The 18925-nt window shown below is 40.3% G+C and overlaps 1 protein-coding gene across 1 annotated transcript in view; it reads left to right on the forward strand.

Moving 5' to 3' along the window:
- LOC103178047 (fibrillin-2) overlaps positions 1-18925 on the forward strand; it is a 186374-nt gene that overhangs the window by 61681 nt on the left and 105768 nt on the right. Inside the window, 1 exon segment of the mRNA XM_007892531.2 lies at positions 14380-14505. Coding sequence (XP_007890722.2) covers positions 14380-14505 — 126 coding nt within the window.

The raw sequence follows: 18925 nt of genomic DNA on the forward strand, positions 1-18925 counted from the left end.
GGAGTTGCTCTATCTTACTATTAAGAGTTTTCTTGGGTGCAGGTGATTCTAAAATAGATAATAATATAATAATAATAATCCTTGCATTTGATATAGCGCTTTTCACATCAGGAGGACGTCCCCAAGTGTTTCACAGAACACACTGTAAAGTGAATTGACTGTATATTTGTGGGCGAACGCGGCAGCCAATTGCGCACATCAATGTCCCACAAACAGTCGTAGATTGAAAATGACCAATTTATTATTGTTTTTGGTTTTGGAGGGATTATTATTAGGCTCTGTGTGGAGTAAGGAAACTTGCCCAAGGTTTCGCGCTGCCTGGAATTGAACTCAGCTCTCTCGCTTGCAAAGCGAGTGCTCTAACCACTGAGCTACAGGACTCCAATGGGAGGAGCCTGAGATGGTTCAAGGCATGGTGAGAAAACAGAAAGGAAGTGGCAATTTTATGAAACAAATACAGTGTCTATTTCCCACTTCCAGTTTGTTTTTTTGAAATTTAAATTAATTACTGTAGCCAGGTGGAGATCTGCTTTTTGTTCCAAACCAGAGGGTATTCACTCCACTGATGTGTACAGCAGGCAGCTGACCTTGTGTCAAATGTTCCCGGATACTGATCCCAAGAGTCACTGTATACATTTACGGCACTTCTGTTCTCCGACCAGGAGATTAGATTTGGTAGGTCTCTACCTTACCGCAGAGTCACTCACAAAAATGAGGAGGTTCTCTTCCTACATGAGGGAAGTGCAGTTTATTTTGCAAATGGTATGATTCAAAATGGTTTCTCTTCATCACCCCGTTCTTCGAATAAAAAAGAGAACACCTTCAGAAAACTCTACTTCTGCTTCGATTTAATGCAAATGTCACAACCACACCTAGGAACTGCAATTGTTATGCAAGATTTGCTTAACTATAGAGATTGTTTTTATAATCCAGGTTTGAGGAATAAGCACTCTACATTTCTCATTACTTGCACCAGTCTGAACCATAGATTACATCAGTTACCAGCATAAATATGGCTCCTCCCCAGCAGACGTGCAAAGGGATTTTATTTAGGCAGGCAGGACATCAAAGAAAATTTGTGTTTTTTTGTGTGTGAGCCAAGTTGTCTGTGTCAATGTTTCTCAAAACACAAAGTGAAGACTTCATTTTAAAACAAAGTACTGCCGGAGAAAGTTGTATGGAACAGTGTTGCAGTCTGCAGTCTTATCACTCTGGCAGCCTGGGTTTCAGTTCAGTCTAGACTGTGACGAGTTTCCCCTCACTGACAGCTGTAATGGTTTTAAGTAAAGTAAGTCTAGGCGCTTTTGACCCAATTCCAATTATGCACAAGTTCAAGCCCACAGAATAAAATTACCTGTAGTTTGCCATTCACTTGGAATATCACTCACAGAGGCTGATGTGACAAGTGGAGAAATTCACACTGGTGTGCAAAGGGCTGTTCTTCATAACTTTCGGGTTAATGCAATTTGGGGTCCAAATCACAGTGATTCTTAAGAGAATTCTTGACAGTTAAAGACTCCAAATTGAAAAGAATGACTCCTTCTGTTTGCTACACAAGAGTGGTCTAGTAGAGAATTGCCATCATTTTTTTCTTTTAACCGCCTGCAAAGAGGCACTTGGCTTCCAATAAAATCATAGTATTGGCAGCACAAACTTTAATTTAAACCTATTGTGCCTGCTCCCTCACTGGAACAATATTCTAATCCCAATTCCCTTGCTTCTTTATATGGTTCCTCTTCAGATATTTTAAATGTTATGCTCTTAGCTTTAAAAGCCACTTGTGGCAAAATACTTTCCATGAGTAAAATACTTTATTCCAACCTCCCATGCTTGGCATCTCTCACCAGTAATGTGGCTGAGATTGGGAATTCATTAAACTGGGGATTAAAGTCATGACTGAAACACTGCCTGGCATGGGACTCACTTACTGCCCCATCCACTCTTCAACACTCATTAATACCTTGCACTGAAATACAACACAATCCCTCTTAAAGCTTTGGGACAGCCTGTCAATTTGTTTGTATTCTTCTTTAAGATAGAAGGACTTAAAAGATCAACCTTTTAAGAAGTACATTTCTCATTTGGCAACTCAATTCAACATTTATGGTCAGGACTAAATTTAATTTAGTTTAATTTAATTTAGTGATTGAATTTCACGAGAGGTTTTTAGTATCTTTTTCAGTCCCTACTATATGGATGTCCATATAAGTCAGTTCAGCAGGCACCAGCTGCTTCATCTTCCTCCGGCCCATCATCGGCAGTGCCCCCACTCTGGAATTCCATTCTGGAGTCCCTCTGATCCTCTGCCTCCCTCACCTCGATCAATGTCCATCTCAAGACCTTCCTCTTTGATCACGCTTTTGGTCAACTATCGGCTCCCACCCCCAGCTCGGGTGGCAAGTCAGTGTTGTTCATCCATAACCCTGAAATATAAATATAATTTTTTATTGTGTTGTTCGCAAACACAATACAATCAGTACCTGAAGTCTAATTGAGCATTTAGTGTGACAAACCGGAATGAAATTAGATAGAATTTGCAAACCTGATATATTATTTCAGGTGGCTTCAAACAAACAAGGAGTTTCGAACATATTAAAAATGAACTTTCAACATCTCGTACTCTCCCTTAGCTATTTGCTGTGGTCTTTCTTTTCTAACTGCAGATGGTCTGTCTTTCCCTTTCAGTTGCTGATTGATCTGTGTATTTCCATCATTTGTTTCCTTTTAATTTCCATAATTTCCATGTTTATATTTTTCTCCTAGTCTCCACCCTAAGCCATTGCTGAACCAATATGGCATGTGATTCCACCAATGTCTGCCTTTCTGAGCTCAGTGTTGAGACCAGTTGCTGTTCTGGCTAAAAGCGCCCTTTTTGTTCCCTGCTGGAAAGTGTACATGTCTGGTAGTGACCAGATCAGGCTCGTCTGTGATGCCCTCCACGTCAAAAAGCCTGGCAATAGTCTATGCTCGAAAATGAAAGTGTGCTCAGATTCTGTAGAAGCATACCACAGCATAAATCAGAGCCTTTAAAAAGTAGAAAGGGGGGAATTAAGCAGTAGTTCCAAGAAATCAATTTGAATAGAAGACATTTCATGAGGACATTTGACGTTTGATTGACCGTTTGAATTGGCAGCATTTTCAAATGTAGGGATGGGAGGTAGATAAAGAGCTGCTGCCCTAGGTCGGAATTGTGGGTCTGTCCAACATTATCTGTTCTAAGCCATGGAATTACAAATCACCCCACAGTTGAAATGATGCAATGCCTTAAGCAACATGCAGAACAACTTGTGACACACCACGCGAATAACATCATGATTTCCAAGTTGCAAATACTGGACCTCTTTGTTTTGTATTTGTGGAAACAATATCTAACGCTATCCCGAGAGAGAGAGAGAGAGAGAGAGAGAGAGAGGGAAATGCAGCAAAGGTGAAAGAGGGTCGCACTTACAGCCCATCTGTATGCAATCAGGAAGACTTTGTTCATTTTACTTTTTCTCTACTTTATTTTTATTTTTGTTCCTCTTTTCCTCTCTTGGCCTCTCTACACCAAAGTTGGCATTTTTGGGAGTGACCTTGGATAATGAAAGTTGTTCAACTATAGGACAGGTGTCAGTGAGGTCAATTCTGACCTTACCAGATGTGCATATGTATATGTGTTCAGCACAGATCACTGAACAGCTAGAAGGCTAGGAACTTGCATTGATTTTTTCCCCTCCCACTCGCCTGGGACCGCTGAGACTAAAAGTAATGCCGATCCTGCCTGAGTTAAACAAACTTAGCAAAGGTCCTGGGATTGCCCCTCCTGCTCGGATGGCTTAGAACCACACCACACAAATGAATTTATCCACCAAGTCACTGAGCCATTGGGGAGCTCTTGTTTATTAGTTAATTATTCAGATGATATTAGGGTGAAAAATGTAACACATAATTTGATAATTGTCAGATTAATGAACATTTGAACTGCTTATTATGGTAGTGACCGTAGCTGGCCCTAAATTGTCACAGTGGTGGAGCCCACAGCAACTAATGAACTTAGCGCCCCATGGTTCACCACATTGATGTGCAGGTTTTCCCACTACAGGGGGCCATGCCTTTGGTCTCTTCCCACTCCCACCCCTTTTAGCCCCCACCACTCTCAAATCCAACTCTCAGCTTGGGTGCAAACCTTCGACTGTCCAGTGTTTTGAAACGTTCTCCCTCTGTGAAAGGTGCTGTATGAATTCTGTATGAATGAATGTTGTTGTTGTAGGTTCCCCCATTACAGTGTAGATTCTCCCTCTTCATCGGAGTGTAAGTTCCTCCCCCATTTCAGCATAGGTGCTGTTGTCCCCCTGCCTCCTCCCCACCCTCATCACAGTGCAGAATCCCCCTATTACAGGGTCACAAGATACTGATTTAACTCAAGTTTTAAAGACATTGACGGGTGGAATTTTCAACTTGATAAATCAGGTAACATGTCACATTTTTCACTATAGGTAACATTGTAGGTAACAGAAAACATGATGAGTGACTAAATTAACATCAGAAATGGGATGATTTGGGGGATAATTTAATTATGTATTCAATGGGTTTAAAATCAAAATCATTTGTAAAGGTAGAGTTGAGTTTATGGTATGAAAGGAGTAAAGGAAGAAGGATTCAATGGAAGAATTTAGACTTGCTTAACTAATTATTTTGTAAAGTGGAGAGGATTCTTGTCTGCCAGGTAACCTTGCTCTCTGTGAAATCGGGAAACAGTTTGGGGCCAGTCAACTGTTTTCAAAACAGTCAGGGATCTTTTGAATGCCTTGTGAATTTTGTGAGTCAAAGGTCAGGGAAAGGCATGTGAAATAATATCCCATCCTTGTGTAACAATGAATGTTTGTTGTTCACTTGAAGAAACAGCTGTTAGTTATATTATGGTGATTACCTCTGATGTGTTTATGACCCATACAACCCTACCCCTAAAATGCTTTGAGTAACCAACCCAAATCTTCCTTTTTGGAGGGGTTTATGATGTTTGCCATTTACTTTAGAAATTGTACCGGACATCAAAAAGTTTCAAATTCCTCAATGTTTGAGTGTCACAAGGATGAATCATTGCACTATAAATGCCTGCATGAATATTTCAGTTGCCTCCATTCTGAAAAAAAAGTGTTGCGTTTCCACCTTGATCTCCCTCACAGAGCACACAGTCATTCTACTTTACAGGATATCCTGTGAAGGGCTTTGGGACGTCCTCAATTATAATAATAATTCTTGCATTATGTAATGTAAGGATTATTATTATTAATCTAAAGCTTTGCAGATGTTGTATCGTTGAACACAAGTTGAGTTTTTAAAGACCAAATCACATTTTTTTTTGGTCACTCGGGTGTCTGACATATGCGTAAACCTAAAAGCTTAAGGGCATCCAAACCAAACTGAGATTTCCATGCATCCTATCTACACATGGAAATCCCAAAGATAAATTGTTGGAATAGAATTCCCTCTCTCTCCCTGGAGTAACATGCTTAGATAATTCCTGAAAGTGTTAGGTGCAGGTTAGCAAGAGCCAAGGCTTGGAGACTACAGAGTGTGCTTTGGGGTATTGCTGGAACCTAACCAGCTAAAACCGCATAGCTTGGCATTCATATCACTGTCTGGCAAGCTTTCCCGCTGCTTGTCCAGCTAGGACCAACCTACCCATTAGGGCTTTAGCTTGCAGGGTTAACAGGAACTGAATGGGATGATTCCCTGCCCCCAGTGACTGGACTGCCCTTCCAAGTCCTACAAATCAACGGTGCCCTGGCCTGGAGTACTGTGGACCCGCCTGCCTCAGGAATTGGACTACCAAGACTGCCGGAAGACTGGCTCACTTCCAACATTCCACTGCCAGGCAAGCAAGACACCTGGGTTCAATTTCAGGCAGGGCGAAACCTTGGGCAAGTTTCCTTACTCCACACGCCTAATAATAATCGCTCCAAAACCAAAAACAATAATAAATTGGTCATTTTCAATCTACGACTGTTTGTGGGACATTGCTGTGCGCAATTGGCTGCCGCGTTCGCCCACAAATATACAGTCAATTCACTTTACAGTGTGTTCTGTGAAGCGCTTTGGGACGTCCTCCCGACGTGAAAAGGGCTATATCAAATGCAAGAATTATTATTATTATTATTATATCATTCTGGAGCCAGTTCAGTTCCAAGGAAGCCAGGGCACTGTGAGCCTCTGCTAAAAGCTGCTAAAGCCCTTTCTTATAGCCTAGTCCAATTTGATGTACTTCTGCTCCACTTACTTTGCCAACTTGAACGCAGCATCATAACTAATAAAGTCAGTAATCCAAGTCAGACCTAGATTTAGTGTGAATAGCAAAGGCAACGAGATACGAATGTTGAAAGCAGTGAATACACAACATTTGGCGGCCTCAGAGCAGAGATGCAGTGGATGGTGTCAGGCTTATCCAAATGGAAAAGGGGGTGCAGGAATCACAATGGAGGCACGAGACTTCCAGATAGCTGGTTTACTGCAATAAATAGTGAGATACCTGGGTACGCCAATGCATGAGGAGACTAGGATTCAATAGAAAGTTATGCACTTACTCTATGAACAACAGTCCTGCATAAAACAGCATTGCCAGTAGCATTGGAGGTCACTTAACTGTCATGCCACTGGAATTCAGGCATCTAACTATGAGTATCAAGACAGATACATGTACTGGTGCCAGGATCACTAGTATTGGTGTTGACAGAGGTGATACCCACTACAGGATCACTTATGCCCGATTGCATGATCCCACAGAGCTGCCACTGACCTGTTTCCAAAGAACCAAATGCTAAAATAAATCATTATAATAGAAATGCTTTATGAGATTTTTACAATAAGCAATTTGCAATTTGGGTTAAACACATGTGCACAAAGGGATTTGGCCTGTTATGCCTGGGCTGGCTCTGTGTGTAAGAGGCATCCATTCACTAGCTTTCTCTTCCCATACCTGTTTACATTTCTTCTTTTAAGATATTTATCTAATTCCCTCTTAAAAGCTAACATGTGTTCTGCCTCAACCACAGTTTCAGATGAGACATTCCATGTCCTCACGTCTCTTTGGGACGTCCTCCTGACGTGAAAGGTGCTCTATAAATGTAATTTTGTTGTTGTTGTAAAAACAAATCTCCTGAACTTGCCGTTGAATTAACAACCAATAAAAAGGATGATTCTTTAATTGTTCTCAATGATTGTTAATCCCTCTGTGCAAGTATGTTTACATATGATTTACAAATATCCCAAATTACACCCCATATGGACAAAATCAATATTTTATTTAATTTTTGACCTAAATCCATGAAACGGTTTCACTTTTAGTTGATTTGTTTGTCTTCTTTTTCAGGGACAAAAATGTTCCCAAGTTACCTCCGTATATTCTTAATTTGTGTTCTTGTGCCTACGTTCCACACCTATCTATGTAGCACTGAGGAGGAAAGCTCAATCATATATTCCCAACAGAAGTAATTTTCACTATCATAGAAACATAGAAACAGGAGTTGGCCATTCAGTGCCTCAAGCCTGTTTTGCCATTCTATAAGGTCATGGCTGATCTATACCTCAACTCCAATTACCCACCCTTGCCCCATATCCCTTAATACTCTGATCTAATAAATCCATCTCAGTCTCGAAAATGTGAATGTGAATGTTGTATTCCATTACCCAGGAGCAGATTGTGAAGACATGAAAAAATATCAAAATAATCTTATTGTTTCCTAGGGAGTGAATTCCTGTTAGAATGATACAATAATCTAAATAGAGTCTAAATAGAAGACTAATTCTAGAAGAAGTCCATGTAAGTCCAGAATGAGTGTGAAAGCCCCTATAATTCATAAACACCTCAAATCCAAGTTAGCTGGTTCTCAGTTTACAATTGGAAAACCATCACACATGGGATGAATGTAACATCATACATGGGATGATTTAAGTGATTCCTGTGATATTGTCAAAACATTAACATTAACAAAAACATTTTTATGGAATACAGCAGATAGAGCAGATGCTAAGTTCAGTAAAAGGAGTTCTAATGAATGGAGTGGTTCTTTCATACATATATACAAAACCTTAGGGAGCACTGCAAAGGAATTCTCATTGTGACTGTAAAGCAATGCATATTAATGCATATCTGGGCAAGTTTTGTTCTCTAACACGTATTATTCCCCATCTCTCATATGTCGTAACTCCGGACCTGGAGACCAAGCAACTATCTGTCCCATCTCTCTGCGCTGCAGCTCAGACAGGGAAGTGCCTGAGAGCATTCCAAGTTGACTCGCCCTCTGCTTTTCTCTGCTTTCCTATTCGTACCTACATCCTGAATAGTCTCATTGAAATTAGAAGCTCACTGGGAAGTGTGGATGCAGAGCCATATTTGATCATTTAATGGAGTATTGGGTATACAGGACTCCTTTGGGACAAAGAGCAAAGTTAGGAAAAGTAATCTAAGTGATCATATTTTTAATGGAATGGAAGAGCCAAGATACCCAGGAGTACAGAAACATAGGTCTTTAAATTTACGAATGCTACTAGACAAGACGATTAAAATAAATCACATTTTAGGTTTTATGTTGAATCTCAGGAACTCCTTGGCTCAATCCCTCTGTTTTGCCCCTTCTTTGTCTGTCTTCAAATCGCACCTGAAGACATTCTTTTTCGACCGTGCCTTTGGCCACCTCTGCTTTCCAGCTCGATATAAAGTCACACCCCTGTTAAGCGCTCTGAGACACTATCCGCATGAAGGGCGCTATTTATATGTAAGTTGTTGCATGTAGGTGGGGACATTGAATTTTAAGCAAGGAGGTATTGTTAAATTTGTACACATATTTGGTTAGTTGTGAGAAAGAAAAAATTAGAAGTTGTAAGATTTTCTTGGAATAATAATCATTGAAATTTGATATAGTGCTTATGATGTCAACAGCATCACAAAGTGCTTCACGAAGTTTCTATGAAGTGTAGTGATTGTATTTTGTAGGCAAGCATGTAGTTTGTTATCTACATAGAGGTACTAGAATGTTTTAGCTCATTTTACCATTGAAGCTGTTTTTAAAAATATTTAAATACTTGAGTAAAATACTAAAGGTTATGGCCTGGCCGAAAAGCAGGAGAGTGGGATTAAAGTAGGCAATTCCTTTGGGGAGTTGGTAGCAGAACGGACACAATGGGCCGAATAGCCTTCCTCTGCATATTGCCTTATTAGTACTCCATAAGTGGCAACTGCAAAGAAGCCATTTGTAAAACATTTTGTGTTTGTGAATTCTATTCAAAATCTGCTTGCGTAAACTATCAATTAATTAATTAATTTAGGTTGTGAAATTATTCTAACCGCAAATTTAGATTTGTGAGGGAGAAATTCCACCGTCTAAAGGAATTGCCTACTTAATTTATATAGCCTTTCACCTACAAAATGCTGTGTCACTACACTTTATAGTAAATCATTTGAAGCGCTTTGAGCCATCCTTTGGACGTGAAAGGCTCTATATCAAGTGTGAAGATTATTATTTGCAGATAATCCAGAATTTTATAAAAACTTGAATACAGTCTTAATTTTTAAGACAGTTCTCTGGAAGAGCTACAGAAAACTGGCTTGAAAGTTGAGACTGAATTCAACAATTTGCAAATGTTGGATGCTCTAAAATGCTTCATAAATAGTAAACCTACATCCAGGTGAAGTTTCTTGCCACTAGAGCCAATGCCCATCTCCTTCAATTCCTATCTTCTGCAGAATGTCTATCAGATGCCAAGATCTTCCCACTGAAGATCCATTTTTTAAGTTTACGGTTGTGGATTTTAGTAAGATTTGTAATATACCTATTTATGTTTAAGGTGAATGGTTTGCTCATAGAGCTGAGAGATGTCAGTGTTAATGAGGCTTGATGATTTGATAATAAATTGGTCACGTCAATCCGCGACTGTTTGTGGGGCAATGCTGTGTGCAATTGGATGTCACGTTTCGCCCACAAATATACAGTCAATTCACTTTACAGTATATTCTGTGAAGCCCTTTGAGATGTCTAGAAGACGTGAAAAGTGCTATATCAAATGCAAGGATTATTATTATTTATTATTATTTGGCCAGTTACTGGAACTAATTGTCAAAGCACAATTTGAAAAAATAGTGGTACAATAATAACTACATATCCTTTTATCTTGTTTAAAGAAAAGTCATTTGCTTAACATGTTCATCCATGTGATTTGGAAGGCCAGTAACTACTAATTGTTAAATGCCACAATTGATAGTTGAGGTCACATTCTGGCTTTGATAACAGATGTTTCTGGACATCAACACTAAATATTAACAGTGAAACTAATAGAAGTCAAAGTCAGGTCCCATTTATTAGTCAGCTCCTTGACCTAGCCTCACATTGGCCTTATTCATGGTATTTTTGTCTCTCCTTGGCACTTCAGCGATAGCATTATTCAAGTGTTCCACTATCCGGACATAACCACAGAGTTGGAGTGTGTAATGACTGCCATGAATCACAGCTGCCAAATGAGCGCCCTGTTTGGTTTGGCAGACGCGATAGGATGTTAGCACTAGGGATGATTTTGAGTTTTGCTTCACATTTTCTGCTTCAGCTTTCGGAGTCAATTTCTAGGCGTATCTCTTTAAACGTCCTGCAGGGAAGGAGATAAACAATTGCCCTCACTTTACAATTGGCTCGTTTATCCCAGCTTATACCTTCCCCACCTCCCCAGAGTATGTTCTAGATGTTTCAGACACAACTGCCTGCTCGCTGCCTGTGAACAGCTGTTGCCTGCAGTGCGAGTTCTGCTTTCCAAGAGAAGAAAAAATTGCTATGTCTGTGCGAAAGCCGGCACAAAGGGGCCCTAAGTTGCATTGGAAACGGCAGAGGAGTTAATGATGGAATTTGAAGAATTAATCACCGTGTTCCTTTTTTTGATAACATCAGGAATTTTGCGGGCCTTTTGGGGTGGGTGTGGGGTGGGGGGGGGCAAAAAAAATATGCAGAAGCGCAGTCAAAACCTTAATTGTACCTCATTAACTGCTCATTTATGGCCCATTGTAAATGTGGACTGTGAAATCCATCCCCTTTCATCTGCGTTCTTTCACAGCTGTTAAGATTTGGTGCTTACATTCTCAAAGCTCATGTTAGAAGAATCAGACATGTTGTCCTGTGGGGAGCATGTTGCGTTAAGTGCAGAACATCTTTTTTCCTCATATCCATAAATATATGTCTCTTTGAGAGCAAGCCACTAGGTGCCCATGTCACTACCGTCTTATCTCTGCTATGCTCAAATAGTAGTAGACTTCTTGCAAAGGCACATCCCAACAGAGCACTGTACCCTTTGAAACATACATACCCCGTATGAGATTGGAAATTTAGCCCACCATTGCGAAAGAAGTTAGTGCACAGCATTGTTATTGACACTGTTTTAAAATAGTAAGGAGTTTGTCCTGGTATTTTGGCAAACAATCCTCCTGATAAAATGGTTCAATCACTTCATGGCTGTTTGTGGAACATTGCTGTGTACAAATTGCCTGCCACATTCGCCTACGAAGTACACAGTAATTACATTGTGCTGCTCTTTGAGACATCCTCTCGATGTGAAAGGTCCAATACCAACTTTAAGGATTATTAAATATCGAATAAAATGATAATAATAATTTGGTCACTCAATCCATGACTGTTTGTGGGACACTGCTGTGTGCAATTGGCTTCCATATTTTTCCCACAAAATATACAGTTAATTTACTTTACAGTATATTCTTTGAAGCGCTTTGAGACGTTTCAAAGACGTGGTAAAGTGCTATATCAAATGCAAGGATTATTCTTATATTATTTTTCATATTATTATAATAATTATATAGCTAAACAATACCTTGAGAAGGCATGTGTGGAAAGGTAAAATGTGCATTGCAAAATCACTGAAAAAGACATTTTAACAAAGCCCTCATTCGGGGAGAAAAAACTCCTCCACGAGATGCCAGACACAGCACCTACTCAGCTTCTGTTTGTGAATATATTAGGTATTATTATGGATGCAGTAACCCAATCTGAAGTGATCTGAAGAACAGCTTCAAACATACCTTCAACAAGTTTTCATTTGGTTAGAAATGGATATATTATCATTCCTGTCTTGATGTGTTGCAATTGTGGAGTGAGCTTGAATGTTTCCCAAAATCTGCTGACTGATTACATGTCAGGGGACTATAGCTGTCTCAATGTCCCGAGGCGAGGCAGAGATGGATTCAGCTAGGATTCCCTGATTCCCAGGATTCCCAGCCCTGATCATTAAGCATCACCACAAGCCCCCATGAAAATATCTGTGCAGGTGAGAGCATGATAGAGCTGAGGATGATGCCTCTGGGATTGGTGGGAGTACGTACTCCCTCTGTGTTAAGTTCACGTATAAATGCCGACCACCTATGAGAAGCACTTCGACATTGTTGATGTCAGGACAAGTGTATCTCAACATATATAGCTGCCTTCAGGGCAGGATTTTGTTTTACAAAAAGAGCTTTTCATGTTGAAAAAGTAGTAATGTCAACACGACATGACAGTTCAATACACCATCATATTATTTTGTCTGTAAAGTTACAAAACAATGCTGTGAGATGACAATAACAACAACAACCACAACAAAATTACATTTGTATAGCAGCTTTACTTCGGGAAGACATCCCAAAGCACTGTACAGTCAGAGTTTCGGACTCGAGCTGGGAGTCGGAATTGGAGAGGGTGGAGGGCAGGGTGATCAAACGCACGGTCGAAGAGGAGGGTCTTGAAGGAGGCGAGGGAGGGGGCGAGGCGGAGGGACTGCGGTAGGGGATGTGAAGAAGGCTGGAGCCCACTGAGCGGAGTAAGCAGGCAGGATGGTAGGGTGTTAGGCGGTTACAGAGGTAGTGTGGGTGATGTTGAGGAGTTGGGGGAAGGCAGAGCGGGTCATGGTATGGATATGGGGTAGAAAGGATAGTTGAGAGTCAAACAAGACGCCAAGGTTCCGGATGGCTCAGTGAGGTGGAGTGTGGAACCATAGATGGTGACTCTGTCGGTGCCTGTGGTGTGGAGGCGCTGACGGGAGCCAATCGGTCTTGTTGACGTTCAATTGAAGAAAGTTAGCTCTCATCCAGGACTTGATGTCTGACAGACATTCTGCCAGGACAGCAGTGGTCCTGGAGTTAAGGCATCAAACAAGACAACAATGGCATCAAATAATAGCTTACGCTTCACTGGACTGTCAAATCACCTAAAAGTCAATGGCAGTCGTTGACCAAAATGTTGATGCAAAGTTACAGGACTGAATTTGACTCTGTTTCCTTTGTGTCTGAAATGCATTGCACTGTGATACAAACACAGTTTTCTCCAACAAAAGTATTATTCATATATTTTTTTTTGTTGCATTTGCTGTTACGTGTCTCTTGTGACATCCGCCTGACGTGAAAGGCACCCTATAAATGTAATTTTGTTGTTGTTGTTGATGTGTCACAGAGGTAGTAGCTTTTTCTTCTTTTTGTCCTTTCTGCTTTTGAAGATACTGAGTTGTGCTGGGACAGTGTTTTTTGACAGGCACAGGTGGGTTGAGATTTACTCTTATCAGTGTAGCATTTCAGAGGGACCAGATTTTCTCAATTTCTTAAATGCAGTCTTAAATTCCTGTAAGCTCTTCAAATACCTACAGAAAACTGGCTTCAAAGTTAAAACTGAATTCAACAATCTTGCCAATTCTGCACATTCTTTCAATGCTATGTTATAGAGTAAACCTAGACCCAGACAGAATTCTACTTCATAGGTGCCTTCTGCTTCTTGCCCAAAAGATTCTTTACCTGAACCCAGTGAGAGTTGGTAGACTGTTTGATCCTAACCTTTCCCTCATCCTAAACTTCCAGTAATTATCAGGAACAAGAATCTTCTCATTTTCTAACCCAGGGCCACTGAGGTTGGTTCTAGAACACCCACTGATTGATGCCTTTGGTAAGATCAGAAAACTCAGCAGAGACTAAGGGCTGAACCTGGGACTTCTCTCACTCCTTCCCTTCTCCTGAAGATACAGCACCGTTGCTAGGGGAAACTTTACAGCAGTTGGCGGCCCTTAGTTAGGTGGTTCATTTTTTTCATGTGATTGTAGCTGGTGATGATAATAATGATGATCCTGGCATTTGATATAACGCCTTATCACATTTTCGAGATGTCGCAAAACGCGTCACAGAATATAATGTAAAGTGAGTTGACTTTATTTTGTGGGCGAAACTCGGCAGCCAATTGTGCACAGCAGTGTTCCACAATGGAGAGCAATGTGTGCCAGCAATATCTGTGATGATCTATAAGCTACTGTTTTATCTGTCAAGTTAATTGTAAGAAATAAAAAATGTTTCTTCGCTGTCAGTCCCCCTTTGACAACTTTTCTTGTTTCTTCTAGATGTGGATGAATGCAGCACCATCTTTGGTTCATGTGATGGAGGCGAGTGCACGAACACAGTTGGCAGCTTTTACTGTTCCTGTCCACATGGCTATGTAACATCTGTTGATGGTTCCCGATGCATTGGTGAGTGAAAAAAGCACACTGCCCCAATCAGTCTGCATCAGCTCTGTTACCGAAAGGTCTGCCAAACATAATAAACATCCTACGTCCTGTCGGTTTATTCACTTTGGGCAGCCCTCTGGAAGAGCAGTATGTCGAGGAAAAAACTGTTCTGTGTGAATTTCTTGAGGAATGCTGCTTCAGATACCTCTAATTCTCTGTTGGATCTTTAGACAATTGCTTCAGGTGACAAATTGAGACTGTGAAGACTTTGGGCTAGATACAGATTGGAATGAGAATATGCTCTGCAGAATGCAGTAATTTGTGTGCTGTGCGACGAGGAGGTGGAGAGGAATGTTTCTGAGAAGAGTCCTGCCTTTTAAGTGAATCCAGCGTCCTGGCTTTAACCACCTTTCCTGGTAAACTGTTCCAGTTGGTAATTACTCTCTGGGTAAAGGAATCCAAAATCCATACTGGTGTCTGTCCTGAAATTGCCTTTGGCAATCCTGAACCACCGCCCTCTTTTTCTGCTGACTTGGCATATCTAAAAGTATTGTTCTGGATTTAGTTTCTCAGTCATTTCGAATCTTAAATACCTTTATAAGATCTCCTCTGAGACGTCACTTTTCATGCATATTAAATTATTGCCAACAGCAGGGATGCAGACAAATTATGAACCAGTGGAACCACTCACAGCACAAATCTGAGGTCTGTTTATGCAGCAGAAGCAGAATGAGTTCACGTCAGCTGAATTAGAACAAACTCCCCAAATTTCTCACCATTTTCACACCAAAAAGCCTGCTGTCGATCTTCCAACACTCACATAGCCTCTTTTTATGTGGTAACTGCAAACAGTGTTTAAGCCAAGTGTACAATACATGGAAAAACCCAACACCGGTGCAAATTCAATCAAGGGGCTAGAATTCAACGGCCTGATTCTCAGTAATTCAACACTCAGACCTTCGGAAACATGAGATTTATTTTGAGAAAACAGTGACACGGAATAAAACCTAGTGTGAATTAAATAAACCCATTGAGACACAAAGATAGAGGTAAAATTTGACTTACCCTGGAAATAAAAAAAAACTTTATAGATCTGAATTCAGGGTTCATACTGGAGTTCACAATGAAGCACCATTTCTTCTCCTCCACTCTGGATGGAGTCACTCTGCCCTTCTTATGGGATCATCAGTTAGTATGACGTACAAGTTATTGGAATTCAATCTACATCAACAGCCTTTTTGCAGACAGAAACTTAGTTTCAACGGCAGAACATAAGGGAAGTGTTCAATCAAGAACATAGGAGCATAGAAACAGTGGCTAATCAGCCAATTGGTGCTGTTCTGCCACATTTTGTAGTTTATGTGGTTTAGAATCGACATGTAAATAGGTATCAAAGAAGAACTTACCAAAATATCCTCCCAACAGAGGAATAAGCAGCTCAGAGTTCACGAGAGGTTTGGCACGTTGAAGAAATAGAGTTGAAAATAATATTAACTGCCCTTCATTGTATCTTTCTTTTCTCTGTGTGGTGAAACACAGGGTTCAAAGTTGAATTTGCTTCGGTTGTGTTTTTCTCACCTTATAGAGCCTGATATCTGGAAGGTTAATGTGATGTAATTTACACTTTCTTTCTCTTTGGAGACTATTTTGAAGTTTGAAGCTGCGTAGAATCAGAAAGAGGAATTGTTCTTTAGTGGCAAGAAAACACCATGCTTCCTGTCTTAATTAAATTTACACTTGGATTGAAGTAGGAGGTCACCATTGCTTTGTTAGATCCCCTTCCACCCAAAATTAGTTGGAAAAATATTTCTTCTATGTGAATGCCCATATAGCATTAGTATTAGCATATTACCAATTCATTCATAAAACAAAAAAGTTATTTGCATGCTATCCTTTGATCATGGAGCAAAGAGTAACAGTCTGAGCATTGATTGGCAATACAATACAATTTACATTTCTACAAGTCCTTTCACGTCGGGAGGAGGGTTGGGGGTGGGAGCCAAGGGGGATGGGGAGGCGAAAAATGACCGAAAGCGCAGTCAAAGATGTATGCTTTGAGATGAACAGGGCCAAAGGGGTTGATTGGATGAAATTTACATTGTTATAGATGAACAGGTAGAGAAATTGGAACAACAAGGAATTCAACAACGATTATTTGAACGGAAGGAAAATAATATGTATGGAGAATGAAAAGGACCTGGGGGTCCTGATTGACAATAAATTGAAGCTCTCCCAACAATGCTCTGTGGCAGTGAATAAAGCAAACCAGATGTTGGGATATATCAAAAGATCAATAGCTAGTTGAAATAGTGGGGTAATACTGCCACTGTATAAATCATTGGTGAGACCATACTTAGAGTACTGAGTACTGTTCTGGTCACCGCAGTACAAAAAGGATATTGGAGAAATCGAGAAGATACAGAGGAGGACAACCAAAATGATTGAAGGAATGGAGGATCTGGACTGTGAGGAGCGACTAAGTAAATTGGGCTTGTTCACGCTGGAAAAGAGAAGATTGAGAGGCGACATGATTGCTGTCTTTAAGATTCTAAAGGGGCAAGACAATATAGATCATGACAGGCTGTTACAACTTGCCCAGAATAGTAAAACCAAAGGACACGGCCTGCGATTGAAAGGGGGTAAATTCAGAACAAATTTACAAACACTATTTCAGTAAGCGAATGGTGGAACAGGCTCCCTAGAGAGACGGTTGAAGCAGGAAATGTTGATTCTTTCAAACACAGATTAGGAAATAACATTATGGGATATAGTACATAGGTAATTTGGAACTATGTGAATGGGACTACTACGAATGTGGAAGGGGAACAAGATGGACCTTGGTCTTTTTCGTCTAGCATTTCTTAAGTTCTTATGAGTCTTGGGCCTTCTCTACAGCAGATCTTGAGCAACATTAGTTGCAAGGTTTGGCATTATTTGTGGACATTTGTCTGGTTTCTATTGGTAAACTGCACACTTTTACAATACATTAGTACCTGACATAATGGTTACAAGCAGAGGACACTTTGATACCTCAGTCCTTGTGGCTGGATTGCAAGGGTCTTCCTCTGAGCAACTATTTTGCTGGTATCTCACTGTGTGTGGAAGTTTCAGTGAATGAAGGAGAAAATGAAATGACAGGCTTATCAATGTATCAGGCTCACACATTCATATAGATAAGGTAAAAACACATTGAAAAGCCATTAGAGAGTTCAATCTGGTCTGCGTAGCACAGAAATCTGTCTGCTACATTTGAATATCTTCCAACATTATGACTCTCTGGGATCTGAATTGGTCTTCAAGAAGAGATTTCCAGTATGCAGTGCTATATAGACTGCCATTTTCCCAGCAAATGCTTTTTCAACCTCAAAGTGAATATCAAGTACTCTCAGGTTGAAAAAAAAGCATGGATCAGATATAAAGTAAAGCCGCCTTCACTCTGCCCAAAAGACATACATTGATCCCAGCTTCAGAAGAGTAATCCCACTGTACTCAGTGTGAATATTTCCATTTCCCACATCAACCATCTTACAGCCCCTCTGAGTAAAGCTGTGAATTTGTTTCGAATTATGAACAGTTTTGCGTTGTGGACCTGTGCCCATTTGGAACTGGTTTGAGACTGTTCAGTTTAATTTTACTTCAACTTCTTACGGCCAGCGGAGAGATGAGATTTTCATCCCATTAGTCTGAGCTGGGTTTGAATCTTGTTCCCCCAGGTGAAACGATATTGTGCTAACAGTACCACTGAATTCTTTACACCACACAGTTTTTTCCCTGCATATTTCATCTTCAAAGTCTCAACTATTTTCCTGGATGTTTTCTGGAAATGAAAACCTGTCCAGAGAAGCTATGTCAATATGTTATGAATAAAAGAAAGGAAGAACAAGAAAAGGCCATTAAGCCTGCTTCCACCACCGGCCAAACACAATGCACTTCATTGTAGACTCTTATCTTACCTCTTTAATCTACTGAGGAAAAGATCTTTATGAATACTCCTCAATTCCCTGAGGTAAAACAACTAAAACTATAAAATATTCATCCATCGCTACTATTAGTGTGCACAAATTAGCTGCACCTTTACCTACCAATAGTTATTACACTTGACAGCAATTACCCTTAAAACAGGTATGAGACATTTCACTGCCGCAGATTGCATATGAAAAGGAAACAAAAAGTCGTATTATTTATTATTTTACTTCAACTTAGTCAGAAATGTAAAGAACTGATTGAAAACAGATTAAATCAGAAATATAACTATACTAATTGGAGTGGTCTAAATTTTCTGTTTCTACCTCAACTGTTCTAAGAAGTGGTTCACATCATCCCGACCGCCCTTACAGAGTGGCAGGTCATAATGTGCCACCTTATCTGGACGGTGCACAGTATTCTAAAATAGGGCAACTGATAGAACCATAGAAATTTACAGCACAGAAGAAAACTATTC

This window comes from Callorhinchus milii, unplaced genomic scaffold, assembly GCF_018977255.1.
Source record: "Callorhinchus milii isolate IMCB2004 unplaced genomic scaffold, IMCB_Cmil_1.0 Scaffold32, whole genome shotgun sequence".
Lineage (NCBI taxonomy): Eukaryota > Metazoa > Chordata > Chondrichthyes > Chimaeriformes > Callorhinchidae > Callorhinchus > Callorhinchus milii.